This window comes from Patagioenas fasciata, chromosome 20 (genome assembly GCF_037038585.1).
Source record: "Patagioenas fasciata isolate bPatFas1 chromosome 20, bPatFas1.hap1, whole genome shotgun sequence".
Classification (NCBI taxonomy): Eukaryota; Metazoa; Chordata; class Aves; order Columbiformes; family Columbidae; genus Patagioenas; species Patagioenas fasciata.
Window position 1 is genome coordinate 3,307,971 of NC_092539.1, and position 19,366 is coordinate 3,327,336.

At 46.1% G+C, this 19,366-nt stretch overlaps 1 protein-coding gene across 14 annotated transcripts in view; it reads left to right on the plus strand.

Annotated features, from left to right (window-relative positions):
• The window catches only part of CACNA1B (calcium voltage-gated channel subunit alpha1 B), a 279,142-nt gene that overhangs the window by 114,450 nt on the left and 145,326 nt on the right, over window positions 1-19,366 (plus strand). For all 14 annotated transcript variants that reach the window (XM_071817478.1, XM_071817476.1, XM_071817466.1 and 11 more), the window contains one exon: window positions 9,119-9,222. In XM_071817478.1, coding sequence (XP_071673579.1) covers window positions 9,119-9,222 — 104 coding nt within the window. The remainder of the gene's footprint in view (window positions 1-9,118; window positions 9,223-19,366) is intronic.

The window sequence follows — 19,366 nt, forward strand, 5'->3', positions numbered from 1 at the left end:
TGAGGATTGGGCAGGTTCTGGAGTTTATGTGAGTGAGCTCTTGGCTCCAGCTGGTTCTGTGAGCTGTAGATATATCTACAAGGATGTTTTCTGCTTATAATTAACTGGAGGAGAGGCTGTACCACAGGAGGTAGTCTCATTAGGAGACAAAATGAGAAGGTGGCCCAACCTAAATAGATCGGTAGCCTGCACATTCCCAATCCTCTGCTGGAGAACACACACGAGTAACAGCCTATCGCTGAAATTTTATACAATGGAATCAAGACTTTAAATCATTTAAACAGTTTTCTGCTATTGAAAATTTCTTAGGAAACTTTTTCCCTGCAGTGTTTAGAGTGAAAATCAGTGCTTGAGGTTTATAGGCTTTATTCTTTCAGGAAGTATCTAGGCCTGCATTTAAGATAATGAGGAAGCCTGTGCACTATTCTTAGAACTGTCATTATCTGCAATGACTTTGGGCATTGACCCAATATTTCTTGTGTTCAAAGTCAGACAATGATTGAGTATTGGATTGTTTCAGTGTTCTGGGAATCAGTCCACGTGATTGCCTCTGTCTTGCTGACTTAGGGGCTGCAGACCACAGGGGCTGCTGAGTGGGAGGAAAAGTTTGTTCTGCATCTGTTCACTAGACCAACAAAACCCATGTGTTGGTCTGAATGCATCCTTATTCTTGTCTAAATATCACACGGATCTATGAACAACCAAACCAAAGAGAACTCTAAATACATGTGTCTGTGTGTGTATTTCTCCCTCCTTATGACTTCAGGAGTACATTTGGGAACAGCCTTGGCCCTTCAATGCAAGACAGACCTGAAGCCTTGTTGGTTGGCTTTGCAATGTAAGAAAAAACACCAAGAGAGCACTGAATTTATTCTAAGTGTAACTTGCCTTACACAGGAGTCTTGTCAAGCAATGAGTGACATGAAAAGCACTCTTGCTTTCCAAGAATTTCAAACTGAAAAGCGGTGCTTGTTTTTCAGGGAGCAACCCTTCCTCAAACTCCGCACAACCCAACACCTCCGTGCTAACCTGGTGTGGGGCCCCGGCAGAACTCCCTTCTTAGAAAACAGAACTCTGCGTGCTCAGAGCAAAGAAACGTGAAGAAAACTGTGTGAGGCACCTGCAGCGCTGACTTGAATTGTAGAGTATCTTGGAGTTTTGCTGGATGAATTGGCTGCCCCCTTAGCATCTTGGTTTGAGTCACATTTAGGTGAAACTATTTTAATTACTTGGATTTACTGGTTATTTGACTTTCAGATTTATGATGAATATTGAATGCAGGTAGGGAAGGTTTGCTCTTTGTCGGATGGTGCTTTTGAGGGCATTGAGATAAATGGGTCTGTCTTGGTGTGGGTGACCCTGTGGCACTGTTGGGTGACCTGCTTTGGTCAATGTCGCAGCTAAAGACCCTTCATCAAACAAAAGGATTTGCCGTTGCAAGTAGCCCATGAGATGCATTTGGGTGCTTCTGGTTATAGCTTTGGTTTTTCTGGACTCTGTTCATCATTGTGCCATTAACTTGCTGTGTGACTTTGCAGAAGGTGCTCACGTATGTAAATTGCAGGCTCTAGATGGCTTCAGAGCCGTAAGTGCCCAGAGGGGTTCACAGGGTGACTGGTTGTGTGGTTGTTGGGGAAATTCTTCCTCCTCCATAGGTCTGACCTTCCTCATTGTGAACATACCGTTACCTTTTTCAAGCAGGAAATGCCTAGGCCAAATTTACATTCATAATTAAAGTCCACAGCTATTTAAAAATAAATTAAAGGGGAGGAGTGATTAGAAAAAAAAAAAAAGATTAAAAAAGAAACGGCCAGCCTGTAATTTTTGATGGTGAAAGAGCTTTCACAGAACCAGGCAGGCACGCTCATGAATAAAGCAGCTGAGTGAGTCCACACCAGTGGGGGAAAGAATGAATTTTTTATCAAGAAATCCTGTTAGCATATTTACGTATTGATTTATTGGTGCCGTAAGCCTTCAGATCAAGGCATGAAACATCAGCGTTTTTGCCTTTTTGGTCTCCTCAGTGCTGTATTGCTGGAGAAGGGGAGAAACAAAGGGGAGGATTTGCTTCTATTTAAACCTGGCTGAATTAACTTTATTACTTCATGTGATGACTATATTTAAAACGTGTTCATACCTGGCTGGCAGTATCGTAGCAAAATTAAAATGCTGCCGGCTTCTAGGTTTTTACTTGAGAGTCTTCGGGTATTTGGGTTTATTTTATGCATTTGGATGCTGTTCTCTGAAAGCCCAGCTCCTGGATTTATGTGCTCAAAAGCACTATAGTTCACTTCCTCTCTTATTTGGGGCTTTCAGACCCTTGTCATTGGAAAGAAAAGTTAGAAAATTAGAATCCTAAATAGCCCTTTGGTTTTTGATACTTTATCTAGGTGTTTGTACTTATTTTTCCTTTTGGAAAAAAGGAAGAAAAAAGCACCTTTCCCAATTATTCTTGCTGGTGTGATGATAATGTCAGCCACAATAAGAAAGTGGCTTCTAAGAATACGAAGTGGTTCCATGTATGCAAATTATGCTTTCAGAGTGATTTTCTGAAAAAATGCAGCTTACACCAACAATGCCAAAGAGATGCTTTAATTTTAGCACCTCAAGCTCATTACAGATTTGACTGGCGTCTTGGTTCAAGGGGATAAGACCTAATGCCAGTCTTGGTGTCTCACTCCTCATCCATAGCTGGTGCTGCCAAAGCTTTTAAAGTCTATAGTAGAGGCTGGTTGTGTGTGGTCTCAGGCCAGGAGCAGTTTGCTTTTGTGAAATACTCTGGATTTTGATCCTAGTAGTGTTCTGCTTCTCTAAACAGCAAGTGGCTGTAGGGCTGGGTGCAAGTGACTTCTCTCTTTTGGGGGCAGAAGGGTCGTCTTTGTCTCAAAGCAGCATCAATTTTGGTGTCTTGAGACTCAAAGGATTTTCAAATATTTTTCATCTGATGCCCACTCAAGAACCAGGGATTATGAATGGATCTGAGGAGCAGCTGGAGGAATTTAACAAGGTGGACTGTTACTACAGTAGTGCAGTAGACTAACCTCTATCCTGAAGGTAGAAACGAAGAGTGGAGTAACTCAAAGATCTTCTGTGAAGACAGAGGATCTTCTCAGGAACACCAGTTAGAGTGTAAATGTGCTAGGAGTTTAGAGCATCTCTTCCCAGAGACTTCAGGTTGAGCAGGTGTTGCACTCAGGATGTGTTTGCCTTTGGCCAAGGTTTGATGTAGAAAGGAATCAGTGGCTGGTGGGATCTCCGAATGCTTTTTGTACAACTACTGGCCTTCAGGACAACAGGTACCCCATCCCACAGGGCCCCTAGAAAGCGCATCCTCTGCCATGAAATGCTTTCTAGTGTCCAAAACCCATTTGGGACCTACCAAAAAGGCACAGGAAGCACAATCGTAATGTGCTCTAGGAGAAGATCAGGTCATCCTTCAGTCTCCAGTTGTTGGCTGGACCTCAGATGGACCTTATACTTGTGTTCGGGAACTTCAGATGTAAGTAACATTTGGACTTGAACCTATTAAGTTTGTATGAAGCCTGTGTACCTCATACTTCATCTGTGAAAGCACTTTGCACGTTCCAGAAGCAAAGATCAACCCTTTGGGATATTTTGGTAACATGGACTATGCAGCATCCCAGAGAAGTGACTGGTTTAAATGTCATTTGAGGCTCTGACTATTTTGTGAGTACAGTAGGTTGTCATTGACTCCACAGACTGGACTTGGAATGGCTTTTCTCAGCAAATTTGAGTTTTCTGCCCTTATACCTTCTTGTACAAGGTCTGTCAGTCTCTGATTAATAGCTCAGCGGCATTTACTTGGTGTCTAGAGAAAATGTGCTGGGTAAGGCAGGCTTCATGCCCTTATTGTATATGCTTTTAATACTTTTTGTTTTGTTCTTGGTAATTTCTGTGTTCACTTAATCCTAGGAATAGGAAGAGATAGAAATAAATCAACCTTAAATAGCGTTGCTAATTAACAGAAGTAGCAAGGAGAGAATTGTGAAAAATCCGATGAAGGGTAAATAGAGTTCATGTCTTGAAGACAGTTGAGAGTTTTCCCCAATGCAAAAGCACTTACCTAAGGGAAGATTACTCTTTAATTGCCCCAAATAAGTCAGGCTCTCCTGTTGATTAGATTAAAGTGAGTAAACTCTAGGTGTCCTATACATTTTGATTAAACATAGTAAAGAGCTAATGGTCTGTGGTGTTTCAGCTTTGGTTGTATCTGTCAGATTAGATCCCTTCTTTATTGAACTCTTTTCTGGAAACATTTCCAAAGGATTATGTGTTAGCCTATTAATGGCTCGTTTTTCGCATAGATGGACAACGTGCTGAGCAACGTGATGGCAGAATTTCTTCCTTGGAGATCCGGGGCAATCGCCTGAGGGTTGCTGCTCCTGTCAAAAGTGGCTGAAGGAAGAAACTCTTGTAAGCAGCAGAGGCAAAAAATGCCATTTTGTTCCCCTATTGGCAGAAAAGTGGAGTAACTCTAAGCCTAAAGAAGTCTACAGTAGCTTGAGAGACCAAAGCAGCATTTTTGCATGGCCAGGAAACCTAAGCCAGAGATCTACCAGCAGGATCAGTGTGGATCTTGTCCTGGGATTTGGTGCCCATGTTGGTGCTGGTACATGGTAGGATGGTCTGTGACTTTACACTTTTGTAGATGCTGCCCTTAAGGTCTCATTTAAAGCTCCAAAGTCAACAGCTGAACACCTATAAAGGCATTTTGGGCGCTGGCAGAGGAGCTCTGGTGAAGGTTGCTGTGCAACTCCTCTCTTTGAGAGATGTCTGTCATCCATAGCAGCAGCAGAAGGGAATTTGTCCCTGAGCTATGAAGCCTGGAGCGTGTTTCTTAACTCTGGCCATGTACAGGAGAGAGTTTTCATCATGGTGAGTGTCTCCATAGAGGTGCAGGTGATGAAGGGGGTTTGCCATGAAGGGTTAGTTGCCCCAGTGTGGCAGTGCCCGGCAGCTGGCCCTGACATCCTACCCGGTGCAGCAGCTTTTTGAGTTCAAATTGAAGTAATCAGGAAGTCTGTATAATTTATATTAAATATAGGCTTACCATAAAATCAGTGTGTTCACACGTGTGTCTGTGGTGACCTGAGATGACCTGGTTTAGTCTTGTGTGTTAGACATCCCTCAATTTCCTTTTCCTCTCAGTACAGGAATAAAGGGACTCCAAGTGGAGACAGCAGTTATTTTGGGACAAAGTCAAAGAGAATGATGGTGTTTTGGTCAAAACCCCAGAAATCAGGAGCTGAAATGCAAGGTTTTATTGTTTAGGTTCATTGCCGCACAACAGTCTCCAAACAGGGTATCCAGCCCCTGCCATTTTCCTGTGGCAAAGGTCTTTGTTCTGCTGCTTTTGTGCTGCCCAAGAGGATTCAGTCAGGTTCAGCAGTGTATAATAATTATTTGAATAAGTTGTTTAAACATGTGCTGTCACTGCCTGACTCACTCAGTCCTTGGCACAGCCTGGACGGGGTTGCTCGCAGTGTGGGGTGGTGGCACCAGCCAGGAGGAGCCGTCAGCTCCAGGGTGCAGATCTGTCAGGTCTCGATTCACCCGTGGGGCATGGCCTTAGGACTCAGTCTGCTGGCTGCTGGTCTGTGGCACACGTGCTTAGCTGCGTGGGAATCCCCCATCCCTCTCAACACATGAAATATAGATTTAGGTCATGTTGCATAAGCTGGAGGAGAGTGGGAGGTTGTGGGCAGTGGTGCTGTCTGCTTAAAGCAGGGCTTCTTGTGATAGGAGAAGGGGTGATGGTTTTAAACTAAAGGAGGGATATTCAGGCTGGACATGAGGATGAAATCGTTGTCCCTGAGGGTGGTGAGAGCCTGGCCCAGGTTGGCCAGAGAGGTGGTGGATGAACCATCCCTGGAGACATCCCAGGCCAGGCTGGACGGGGCTCTGAGCACCCTGAGCTGGTGAAGATGTCCCTGCTCATGGCAGGGGGGGCACTGGGGTAGCTGTGAAGATCCCTTCAACACAAACTATGCCATGATTTTGGGTATTATGGGCTGTAGGTGCCTGAGGTACAGTGCTCTGGGTATCACCATGAACCTGAAAGTGTCCCTCAGACTTCTTGTGTGGCTCAGTTTCCCACTGTGAAGCAGCTCTCCTGTTGGGAGCCTTGTGCTGTCTGGTTTAATGGACATGAGCTGTTTCAGTGCCTGGGGCACTCCTAGAGCAGGGGTTCAGCTCGGTGTTGGCACTGATAGGTGCTGGTTGCAAGGAGCACTGTGACTGTTGCTGACCAGTGAGTTCCTTGGCTCCTGAGCAGCAAAGAAGCCTTTCCGTAAGCCCTTATGTATTTGGATGTGATTCTGGCACATCATGACAAGTATTCATTTTCTCCTTCTTCCCTGTCGGGTTAGACCTGTGGTTAGGATCAAGTAGCCCTGACAGTCAGCCAGGCGTTGCACCAGTGAAATGTTGTAGCTGGAACATAAAAATTGATTTGATCTCTTGGCTCATCCTGCTTAATGAGCGAGCCTGGAGCTGGACCACAGCCCAGAGCCCGGTGTCTCCATGGGCAGAGCTGCCTCCTCGCTCAGCATGGCCAAGGTGCCTGTGGGACTTGGGGGGTTTTCCCTGGGGGGCAGGAGTTTGGTTTTCCTGGCAGCAAACAGGTTTAGTTCATTAAAGTACCTCACCATGGTAGAGCTGGTGGCACAAACGGATTGGTTTCAAGTGTGTTTGGGAAAGATGCTGCATGCCTGTGAATGCTCTGCTTTCTCATAAGAGGTTTGCTGTCCATCCTCTTGCCTGGTGTTTTGCCCTTTAGTTTGTCCTGGATCCCTGTGTGCGAAGTGGGGCAAACAGAGTGAGTCCCTACCCTACATAAGGTAGTCTAGCAAATGCTCAGAGGAAGATGGTTAATTACTCGTATTTCAGCACATTTCATTTTTCAGGGCTTTGATCGTGGCATGGAATTGTGGATCTGTCGCCAAGTTTGGGCTTCAAATGAATAAATAAATGATAAACGATCATTTGGCAGCAATGAACCTACTGCACTCCCTTTGCATGTTTATGTGGTTTTTCCTTCTCCCATCTGTTCCCTTCCTCCAGCTCTTCCTTGCCGGTTGGCTCTCCAGCCCCCTTGCCTGGCTGAATGGGATGCACTTGCTCCAACCAGAGACACGAGGTTCTGCCACCTTGGTCAACAAAATGAGAATTAAAACCAGCCTCTAAATACAAAAGCACAGGTTTTTCTCTGTAATCCCAGGAGAGCAGGCTGGGGTTGTACCCAACATTTTCCCCGTGTGCTGGGGAAGAAGCTAAGGAAGGGTGTCCTTCTCTGAACGCATCTGTAGAGATGCGGTGCAGCAGAACAGGCAAAGGAAATGGCTGAAAGCAGAGGGGAATGGAAAGATGAAATAGTGAACAAAGATGTGGTGCTGCTGGGATGTGGTGACACGTGTTGCAAAAGGCACTAAAAAATTGTGATGAGAGACTGGGCTGCACAGTTTCCCTTATCTTTCTGCTCTCATTTTACCGGCCTGTTTTCTCTTCAAATGAATTTGTCTGTCACGTGCTGGTTTTGCCTTTAGCGGGGTGGTTGGTGATGAGGTTAGTTAGTCCCTGTTCCTCTCGGGTGAGTCACTGATCAACTGACACAGATATTTCTGAAGATGTTTGCTATTTGGAGAGATGCTTGTCATGTGTTTGATCCGGAGTACGTTCCTTGAGGAAGAATTTGTGCAGACATGCACCATATTCAATATGTCTCGGAAGGTATTTACTTGTAATAAGTGAGATTACCTGTAAGGAATGCTGTGACATCGGTCACCCACACGACACGTTGGTTTTGCTTGTTGGTCGGGTGACTTCGACTTACGCAGAGACATTTTGAGGTGGCATCAAGCACCTGCACAGCTGAAATGCTCATGGATGCATTTAAAGCCCTTCTTCTTTCTGTAAACCCTTCTGCATGCAAAATTGCACTTGTGAATCTGATGGGGAATAGTGACCGAAAACCACCACAGATAATAAGTAAAAGGCACTGCTATCAGCTAGAATTAATGCATTTTGTGCAAGCTGGTGTTTGAGAGCCTTTCTCTGTGATCTCTGCCAGCCTCTGTGGTTGGGCAGGTAAGGAGCTCTGTGTTGGTGTTATTCTTTACCCTCTGTTGTAGGAGGAGAATGTCTTTGAGTCTTTCTGCTTCCATTTTGCCCTCCCTTACATCCAATCTCAGCTTCTCAGATCGCTGCATTCTGCACTCACGAGAAGAATTCGCGTTTTTCTCAGCATTTGGCTGCAGTAAATGGCCATGTGGCATTTTACTTTTCAGCAGTTCCTTAAAGAGCTCCCTTGTGGCTGATGAATGCAGAAACTTCATCATAAACTAAACCACCCTTCCCTCCCCTTAATCCAGCCTGCTGCTTACAGGGGGAGCCTCAGATGGGTTTTGATGACAGAAGCCCCAAGTGCTGAGTTAGCAGATCTGGAAGCCAAATCACTCTGAAGATGCCTCGTCTTCTTGCAGACTTCTTGTCTTCTCCCACTCTGTGTGCACGCGAAAGATTCTGGGCACGGTGCCACGCTCTGCCTTAATTGCAGCCCAGATTAATGGAAGGCTGTGGTTCCCTCCTGTTGTGGGGTGTCTTGATTTGGATGGAAATAAGACGCTGATGCTCAGCGCATGGGAAGGCAGAGCTGAGGTGGGGAGGGAGGAGGTTGGTGTAGGAAACCTGCACAGGGCAGGTCGCTTAAAAATGTGTTTTGGCCCCACTGCAGGGTCAGCCAGGGCCTGTGGAATTAGGTGAATCTTCTCACTGGAGCCGATGACAAGTGTGTGGATGGTGGGAAAATCGACTTGGTTCATCAGCTCTTTTGTTGACATTTCAACCTGATCTGGTTCAAGATGTCTCTGCTTATTGCAGGGGGTTGGACTATATGACCTTTGAAGGTCCCTTCTGACCAAAACTGTTCTGAGATTCTGGTGAACATAACAGGACAAACCAGTACATCAGCGGTGGACAGACCTGTGGAAATCTGAGGGCAATGTCTCCTGCTCTCTGCCCTGCTTTTCTAGATGGTGTTTTGTTTCTGAGGCTGATTAATATTTGTTTTTTAAATCTCCCCCTTTCTTTTGTTTTTCAGACAAATGATGCTGCAGGAAACACCTGGAACTGGCTTTACTTCATCCCTCTCATCATCATTGGCTCTTTCTTCATGCTCAACTTGGTGCTGGGTGTCTTATCAGGGTAAGACACTCATGATTTTTTTTGTCTCCAGCTGGATACAAAAACAGAAGATGTGTTGGTTATAGAACTGAGAGAGGATGTAGCTGGAAAAGAGAAGCTGGGGTGACACATCATGCTGAATGTTGTACCACTTCACACACCTCCTATCCTGTCTTTTCCTTGCAGTGGGGTGTTTCTGTAGGACTATAGAGCCATAGGATGGAGGATAGGCTGGTGAAAAATCATTAACTGAGATGATTCTGAATTCAGAGCCAAGAGCTAAGGGAGGTCCCTGGAATTATACTGACTTGGGTCTGTGCAGCCAACACTCCTGTGTCATCTTGAAAACCCACCAGGAAACCAGTGATGCCAGTATAAATACTTCAGTGCTGGAGGTGGACATCAGTGTCCATAACACATTTGGTTTAACTGTGCAGCATGGAGAAATGTGAAGATCAAGTAAAAGGCAATTTAAAGACATCAGGTTTTGTTGTTGGTTGTGGGTTTTGTTTGTTTGGTTGGTTTCTTTCTCTCTAGCTCTTTAAGCCAGTGTCTGAATTTTGAGATACACTAGCCTCTTGATGTTCAAACCTCTGGGTTCAGCCAAGATTTTGGTGTTTGTTGCATGTGAGTTTTGGGTTTGGGCCATTGTAGAGATCAAGGTGCCAAGTTTTGAACCTTAGTTGGAACATCATCAGCATCTGTGGAAGTTTGATCTGGAATTAACAACTTGACTCATATTAATGATTTGCAAGCTCTTAGCCTTGGGCACAATTTCTTCTTAACCCATCCAGGTGATCTAGATTGTATAGGTTTATCAAGATCTAGGTTTATTTCTGGCTCTTGGCAGCACACGAAGAGAGAAAAGAGTTAATGTTGCTGAGTGGTAAAAGTCCTTCAGCGCTGCACCTTTACTCTTTAATTACCAAGAAAAGAGAAATGTTTTCCAAAGAACAGATTAATGCTTCATTTTTTTTGTTTCGCGGAGGATCCTTGTCCTCCAAGCACATGCAGCAGTTTTGTTGGAGGACGAGGAGATGTGCCGCTCCAGGTCACGGAGAAGGACAAGTCGTGCACTTTGCTTTTCCTTCAGTCCAGGAATAAGAGTCATGATCAATGACCGATCAAAGCCATTCAGCAGACATCCTGTTGTATCTGAGGCTTTGGAATGGAGCACTTCATGACCACGCTTGTCTGACAGATGATTTAAAGCGAGGCCCGGAGCCAGGGCTGAGTGTGGTTCATTAGGTAGTTCATCTTCCTCCTTCCACGGTGGGGTCAGCCCACGTTGGCTGTAATGATACTTGAGATTTAAAACAAAGTGCAGAAGCCTGCAGGCTCCCGGCCCTTAGTGCTGGATTCAAATGTGCTTGGTGACCGAAAGATGGAGACCTCTCTCTGGCTCTCCTGAAAGCTTCTTGTTGCTTGGGGCAAAATATGAATATTATATAAATGTAATGTGCATCATCTTTAAAAAAATGCAGCTCTGTGCATCAGGTTTCCCTTTGTTAGTGGCAAGGATGATAAAACGTTCTTCACAGAGGGAAGCTTTTAACTTCTACTTTGCATAGGGTTTGACGTCCTTGGCTGGAATAATTCCTGGGGAGAAGCTGAAGAAAATAAACATAAGTGTTGACCACACTGCCCGGTGGGCTGCTGGGTTTGCAGCTATTGAGCAATGAAGGAAACTGGGTATATCGGAACGGACTGGTCATGAGAAGGCACCAGAAAGATGGAAAGACCCTCTGAAGGCAGAGGCTGTTGCCATTATATGCTTTAGCCAAAAGCCCCAGACAGTATTGTAGTAATAATAATAATAAATTGCGGGAGATGATTATGCACATGACTGTACATAGAGAAGGGGTCATTGGCAAATGCACAGTGACTTCCATAGGGTAGACACTCCTGGCATTATCCCAATTCCTGGTTCAGTAAAACCAAGTTGATTTAGGGTTAGGGGTTCTACAGATAGCCCATGAACAGGGTTAACTCAGCAATCACTCACCTGCTTCTTATTGTCATGATCTGTGCAGCTCACAGCCTTTGATATTGTCCTGGCTGTATCCTGGGGTGATGTGATGCTATGTTCTCCTTCTCCACACATCACGAGAGGGAGCAGTGGGGTAGCAAGAGGGGATGTAACTCCCCCAGGAGTAATTGCAAAGCTGAGGTCAGGTCACTGGTTTCCTGGGCTTAGGAGCGATCTCCATTACTGCCCTCTTTCACAAAAACCCTGTTGGTCAGGTTGTATTTTATTTTCTGATACTTTGCCACATAGATCAGCAGCATTAGGGGGTTAAGTTTCATGCCACTGTATCTCAGAAAGCCACAGAAAAAGCTTTTACCTGAGCATTTTTCATTGCTGTTAATGTTGAGTTATTTCTTCTCACATATTTGTGTTCCTCAGTGGGCAGTAAGGAAGCTGCAAATTTCTGAAGTAGATATGTAGATGCTATCACAGATCATAGTAATATAAATAACCTAAAATGACCACAAGTTATTGAGCTTCCTATGACATTAGATTATACAGAGTTTTGCCATAACTAGTGAAGGAATTTTCTACCTTCCTGTAGTTATTTGTGAACACATGTCAAGACTGGGTGGATACTTCAAGTGAGTGGGTTTAGCTCCTGGTTTATCTGCTGAGCAGCACAGGCAGTCTGACCCGGTTAGGATCCTGAGCCTCATCTGCTACAGAAGAGATGATACCTGCTTCAAAATAAAGAGCAAACCACCTTTCCCCTCTGCTGATTCTTCTGGAATTATAATAAAAGCAGACAAGCAAGTGACAGGGAGATGTGGAAATCTGTAAGTGTTGGTAAAAACTTGGTATAAAAATAACTCCTAATCTTGGGCCACTGTTGATATGACAAAAATCTCTGAGTACCTGTCTAAAGATGTAATGAAAAGCATATTGACTGCATAATTCAGATTAAATGAGACTCTGCCTGCTGTACAGGGCATCCTCCTCGTGCATGGCAATCAAAGCACTGCCAGCGCTCTTGTAATCACTTAATATTTAAAAACCCTCTCCAAACGGTGCACTCTGCCTTCCGCTCCTTTCCCCTCCCTGATGGAAGCACTGGGGACCAGGCTCTGCTTGTGCCACCAAGTATCCAGATTTCCCGGATGATCCGAAGACATCGGGTGTGGAATTATTGCAAACATCTTATTTCTGATGGTGCGATAGGGACGTTGGGCTTTCCAAAGGTGGGTCTCTGACTGGGGAAACTGGTAGTAGCTCCCTCTTGCCAGGTTGAAAGACAGACTGTGTTGTTCTCCAGCTGTGAGGATGGCGGGATTTAGAGTTTTCCTGGGGTGCTGCAGTGGTCAGAGTTGTACAAGCAAAATGCGATTGAAACAGCTCCTAAAATCCAGGAGCTGCCTTTGGTTGTTCACAGAAGTTACGGGGCTCTCCAGCACAGCATTTCTTACACTGTGGAGCGGTGGTAATGTGGGTTTGTGTCCCTTGCTGGGGATTTTCCTCTCTGCTCCTTGCTGTGTATTACCCCCGCTTTCTGTTTTCCTGCTCTGGTGCTTGACCCCTCCATGAGCTGATAAAGCTCAATAGCCCCGCAGAAACCAATAGAGCAGAAAAACATAGATTGTCTTCTGGAGGAGCTTTTATGGAGCACCATAACTGATTCAAGAGAAGATCAGGACTGTACAGAGCAGAAGCAAGAGAGAGATTTCTCTCCCCTATGGTAGCATTAAGACATTTGGTAGGTTCATTCGCTTCTTCACTGTAGAGGTCCGTTTGCTTGATCAAGATGTTCATGTTGGAGTGATTGTCCAAACCTGCTGCCCCCAGTCACAGACACAGACACAGACATCCACCCACAGGACAAACAGGTTTCGTTCGTACTAGAGAGCTGCCCTTGACTCTATTCCTTTGTTTTAATCATGAGAAGCTGTTCTAGCTGTGCTAACCTTGTTCCAGAAAGCCAAGGCACCTTGTTTCCCAGAAAGTAGAGTAGCATTTTGGAAGGTTTCCAGTGCAGAATGGAACAACAGCAGCAGTGAAAATGTTTAGGAATTTGTATCCGTAATATATTTCTCTTGAAACATCTTTTTGTGTTGCCTGGGGTGGGTGGTTATTCTTACTTATTAGGTTATTTGTAAACTTTTGGTGACTTAGGCAGCAATAAAGGCATCAATCACAGGGAATACAAGCTTTCCATAGGAGAAGAGTTTGGCTGGCTCTGGTGGCACTGTGGGAATGTTCTGGCTCCAAGTCATGCCAAGAAGGGTTGACCCCAGATGCTTTTCAGTTTTCCCTAAACAGGGCTGTATGCTGCTTGGGACCCCATGGGATTTGGCTTCAGTTCTGACCAGAAAATGCCCTGTCATGATCCTGATGAATTATTGATTGAACTCTGCACAGGGTTCTGCAGTTTACAGTGAGGCAGGAAAAAATACCCCCTATTGAACTGAGAAATCCAGACTAATGCGCTCTATCTTTTCTACCTTTGCACTGTTTTCTTGCTGCAGTCCCCCCTGCTCTGGCAGCTCTTGCCACCAAGAGATGGGAACCCATCTCCATGTACACCTTAGTTTCCTGGTGTTCCATCCCTTAGCAGTGATTTCCAGTGCTGCTTTTCTCCTCCCGCTGCCGTTCAGCTGGTGGGAGTTTTCTACACCCTGGCTGTTGAGCTGGGTATTAATTTTGCCTGGTAATGAGCGAGATGATTCCGTACAATACATTTGTGAGTGTTTTGATGCTTCGGATTACACAATGCAAAGTGGATAAACGTTATCATGGGGATGCTGTGGAGAAGATGATTTAACTTATTTCAAGGCTAAGTGCTTTTTGGCTCCGTTTCACGCGGCGGTGGGGGAGCTGTGAGGGTGGAGACGCAGCAGGAGCGCTGGCCAGAGAGGGCAGTGCACTGCGAATGATGCATCGGAATTCTGAGAGTGAAAAATGCTGCTCGGCAACTCCTCAAATATTTATGGTGAAGCCTGAGGTATTTCCAGACCAGCCGGTAAAGAGTAATGATCTTTCCTGAGGTTTACTCATCTGGTTGCAATAACCACGCACCGCAATGACCAGTTTGCATCTTCCCTGCTTAAGTGTTATTGTACCATAACACGGTCCAGAGCTGCTCTGTCCTGAGATTCTCTTATATGCCTTTTATTATATGAGACCACCTGGTGTAAGAACTGCAGGGAGACCTTTTCAGTGGATGCAGCATCTTTGTGGCAGCAGGAGCCTGGCAAGGAATGCAGCTACAGATCGTGCTGGCACCTTGCAGGTGAACAAGGCTCAGGCAAATAGATATTTAATTCCTCCCTGCTGCACCCTGTTTTGAGCAGAATCCTATTAAACACTCTCCCTGTTGTGTGCTCCAGTCTCCCCAGGGGATTTCTGAGGGTTGTACTTTGGGTCCAGGGGCTTTTGCAGAGTTGGATCAGCTCCCTGGGGTGAAACACAATCCCATCCAGACCTCACTGAACCGGCCGTCTCGGTGACTTGCTCTGCTGAGTTTCATGACAGGTTTTTCCCATCCTGAGGATTTTTGCCAGGTTGAGATCATAAAACTTCAGCCTGCAAGACGTGCAGAGGCTGGAGGAGAATCAGGCTGATTAATTTGTCATAATGGCAAAGTGTTCTTTTGTCCTCCTTCTCCCTCATTACAGAGACAATCATTCATTTTCCCTGCAAATTTGTTCCAAGTTCACTGCTACCTGCTGTGATCTGACTTTGGCTGGTGTTAATTATTTGCAGCAGAAGAGCTGCATCACGAAAAGATATGAGATTCTGCTGCTTTCTCATTGCTTTCAGTCTTTCCTCAGCCTGTGCTTAAAAACGAGGGGAACCAAAGGGCAAAAGAAAGATGTTCTTTGCTGATTTTCCTTGCTCACCACCCTTTTCAACAAAGCCATCATTGCAAACAAGAAATGCGGGAGCAGCACGTCTGTTTCTTGCAGAAGGAGTCAGGGAGCCGCGACTTTCCGTGTAAGCTTTGTCTCTCCGGGATAAATGTCCTATTGAACATGGATCCTTTGCTCCCTTTGTGCCCTTGGTTAGTACAGGAGAGGTGGACTGCATTTATTTGCCCTTCTGTTAAGCTGCCATGGAAATTGAAGCCTGTCATACAGGAGTGATACATAGGAGACCTAAATTCGGATTTCCTGGGGCTGCTGCTTTGACTTTGGGGGTGGAGACTTGGTGAATGGAGCCAGACGTTCATCCAGGAATTGCAGTAGGCTGATATCGTGAGATAAATGGTGATTTTTAATTCTTCTTTTCTCTTTCTTGTTGCCTCCTTCGGGCCAGGTTTGCCCAGCTGTGGCATTTGCAGCATTTCAAATTGGATTAGGTGGAATCAAAGTGAAACTGGCACAAGCTGAATGTAAAAACAAAAGGAAGGCGGATGCATTGAAGGCTTCATCTCTGCGCTGTTCCTCTTTCTAGAGATACAAGATGTAGCCATATCTGGCTTGCATTTGAAGCATCTTCCTGTTATGTGCAGTGATAAAAGTGACTGTGAAACCTGGCTCGGTGCTGCGAGATCAATCTCACAGCGATACTTTCATCCTTTATCAGCTGGTTGAGAAGAGTTATTTTTTTGCCCTCTTTAGAGCGATGAGGAGCACACAGAAGCAGCTCTAGCTGTGCAGGATTGATCGAGCCAGCCCTTACTCTTCAACGGTGGATATGAGGATGGGTTAAGCAGCTCAGCCAGCTGGGTCTGCACATCTGGGCTCAGTCTGGGAGGGATGGATGTGCCCCCTCAGATCATACCCAGTGTGATCTTGGCCAGCTGTAGCTTTAGGTGAGATAGAAACATAAAACACCGTGTGTTTTTGAGATTTTTGGGCAGTTGATGGGACAGGATGGTCCCACAGAGCTTGGTCATCCTCAGCACTAAGAAATCTCAGTCCTCCTCTGGGATTTCTTCATTTGATAACAACATTCAAAATTCCAAGCTCTCAGCAAACCACCATTATGGGCAGGAAAATAATATCTTAGAGGTACCAAATGTCATCAGCATAAAGAAATTCTTAGTGATGGTTTTGCTGGTGAATCAGTTGCTTGGATTCATCATTCTAGCGCTTTCCAGTGTGATCTCTCTGCACCCTGGGATGTGGTTTCTTGCACCTCCCTCAGGTTTGCTGCTCACCCAAATGCGATGCATTTCCATGCTTTTCCTTCTTGCTCCAGACAGGCTTTCTAATGAATAAGCTTTGCCTGTGTTCAGTGGTGACCTGGGCCTGACTTTTAGAGGTATTTAAACTTAGTGATTTTACAATAATTTACATGTGAATTGAAGGGCAGAGTTATTTTTAGTTTTGCCCGCACGTTTCTCTGCACATGAGGATTTTGTCTGTGAATAAGAATAACCATACCTTGGCTCATGCTGAAATCTTCCTGGGGCTTACTGCAGTGAAGATATCTGATGCTACGGTAGAGAAACCAGGGTCCTTGCTGATCCCCTCTCAATTTTCTTTGCAGCCCTTCTGGGTGCAAGGTCCTGGCTATGAACACTGCTGACCCACGTGCTATTGGTTTTACAGCTTCCCAGCTACAGACCTTGACACCATGTCCAGGCAGCTGGAAATTGCGCTGCTTGTCTATTTACTCCTGGATTTATTAGGTTTGAAATCTTTCTTTCCTAAGCCAAATTTGAGTCTAACTTCCACATGTGTTTCTAACTCAGCAGCACCCACCCAGGTCTGTGCACTGAAGGGCAATGATGCTCTTCCTCCTCTACCCCATCCCTTTCCCTCTCCCCTTGCCTCCCGTGTGCTGCTGTGAATAATTCAGCCCCTGCTGTTGCTTCTTTTCCTCCTCTCCCAGAGGAGCTTTTGTGAGAAACACCAAAGGTTGGTGCCTTTGAGGTGGGTGTCCTGCGGGGCATCCTCCCGGCAGGATTGCTGTTCTGGTGTCGCTGCCTCCCTGGCAGCCCCTTTCAGGCTCTTGGAGCTCTGTTGTGGGCTGAGGTGAGTCCTTTAATCTCTGAAAGAGTTCAAAGCATTGCTGGTGCTGCTGTTGATACGGTTCCCTCGTGACAGTGCACCCCGCTGAAGCAAAATGCTTCAGGAATTGAGGGCACGTGGTCTCTGCTGTCCCTGCTCGGATTCTAAGCTTTGCTGTTGTGCTCTGGATACACCGTTTGCTGCCTGGTGTCCTGTTCACCTCCCAAACCACCACAGCACCCACAGGAGGGTTGACGATGCTCAGCAGGTCCCCAGGGCACTGATCACCTGCTTTTCTCTCCTTTCCCTCCCCACTGCCCATCTTGCTCTGCTCCCCATGGGCTCGCTCTCTTTCTTTCCACCAGGACTCGCTCACTGCCTTTGTCTCTCCAAGAACAGGTTTGCAGAGGTAAAATAAATATTAAGCACTGCCAAGGCTTTGTGCCCTTAGTTGTATCAATGGTTACAGGCATCAAGGTGTTAGGATTTTTTGTTGCATCCACCAGAGGCTTCCCCTTATAAAGGATTTACTGTTCTCCAGGAAGAGAAAAGACAGAGATATGAACCTGCAGAACAAATTCTTTCCCTGGAGCAAGAATCTGCCTTTCAATAAACAGGTGGATGCTGATGCGGTTAGTGAATGAGATGTTAGGAGTATTAACCGAATCAGACCCTGGTGAAGCAAACCATGCGGGGCTTTGCAGGATGGTGTGTATGAGGTAACAAAATCCATCATGCAAGTATTGCAGGAGCTGCAGGATGGCAGGAGCACGAGGAGGGGCTGGCTCAGCAGGAATCTGTTATGTTAGTTTAACTAACTTCACCCACACTGTTGAGATTTGATTGGATTAGGATAAGGTGGCAAACTCCAGCATTAGAAACAGAGACCTGAGAGGGAAAGGAAAAATTAACCGAAGGCTCTTTCTCTATTTCCTTCACACAGTTGATTAAACAAAATAAATGGTAAGAAATGGATTTCCACCCTTAAAATGCAATTCAGTGTTTCTGCTTGCATGTGGGTGCTCTCAAGATGCTGGGAAGCTTGGATGTGTGTGTGTTCCCTGTGTTGGTAAGTTACCCCAAGGCACATCTGGAGCAACTACAGCCCCAAGCATGTGGTCACAGCCTGCCAAGAGCACAAGAGACGTGGTTTTACTGAAAAATAGAGGTAGTATTACATTTATATTACCTCTCTTATCATTCAACACGTTCATACATCTGGGGTGTTACAAGTGCATGTTCTTATCTCTGTCATCTCTTTGCAGTCTCTTACAGAAATTCCTACCTCAGCCTTGCTCTTGCAGGAGGATTACTGAACCTTCGGTGGATAATCCACACCGGGGTTCTTTTGAGGTGCTTTCCTTGTTGATTGTGAAAGGGGTGCACTGAAACCGAGAGGGATTTGTAACACTTTGTCCCTGGGTAGCACTACACTGGTGATTCTGTACCGTCCCTCCGGCACGTTTGCTGCTCGGATCCGATGTCAGCGCGCTGGCCGCTGGCCGGCCGGCAGGGGGTGAAGTCCCCGGGTCGCTGCGGGTGGCACGGCCGGGGCAGGCGACCCCAAACGGGGCCGGGCCGGGCGGTTCGGGGCTGTTATACCCGAACCGGGGGGGTTCGGCGAGGGCTGCAGTCCCAACCGGTTTGTGCTGCGAAAGAGGCGAGAGACGCGTCGGGAGCGCCACGTGGTGAGAGGTTGTGCCTTTTCTGTTTTCCTTCTCCTTTTTCCTTCTCTTCTGTTAAACTGCTCTTACCCCAACCCAGAGTTTTGCCTTTGGTTCCCGATTCTCCCCATCCCCCGGGGCAGGGCTGGGGAGCAGTACATGTTTTTAGCTGCGGGGTGGGGGGGGGGGCAGGCTGGGACGGTCTGGCACCCAGAGGAGTTGGTGTTTTTCGTCTTTGTAGAATCACAGAACAGTCTGGGTTGAAGGGACCTCCCCAGCTCCCCCAGTGCCCCCCTTTCCACGAGCAGGGACATCTTCACCAGCTCAGGTTGCTCAGAGCCCCGTCCAGCCTGGCCTGGGATGTCTCCAGGGATGGTTCATCCACCACCTCTCTGGCCAACCTGGGACAGGCTCTCACCACCCTCAGGGGCAACAATTTCTTTCTTATATCTAATACAAATCTCCTTCTTTCAGTTTAAAGCCATCAACCCTTGTCCTATCACAACATGCCCTTGTAAAAGTCCCTCTTCAGCTTTCCAGTAGGTCCCTTTAGGTACTGGATGGCTGTTCTAAGGTCT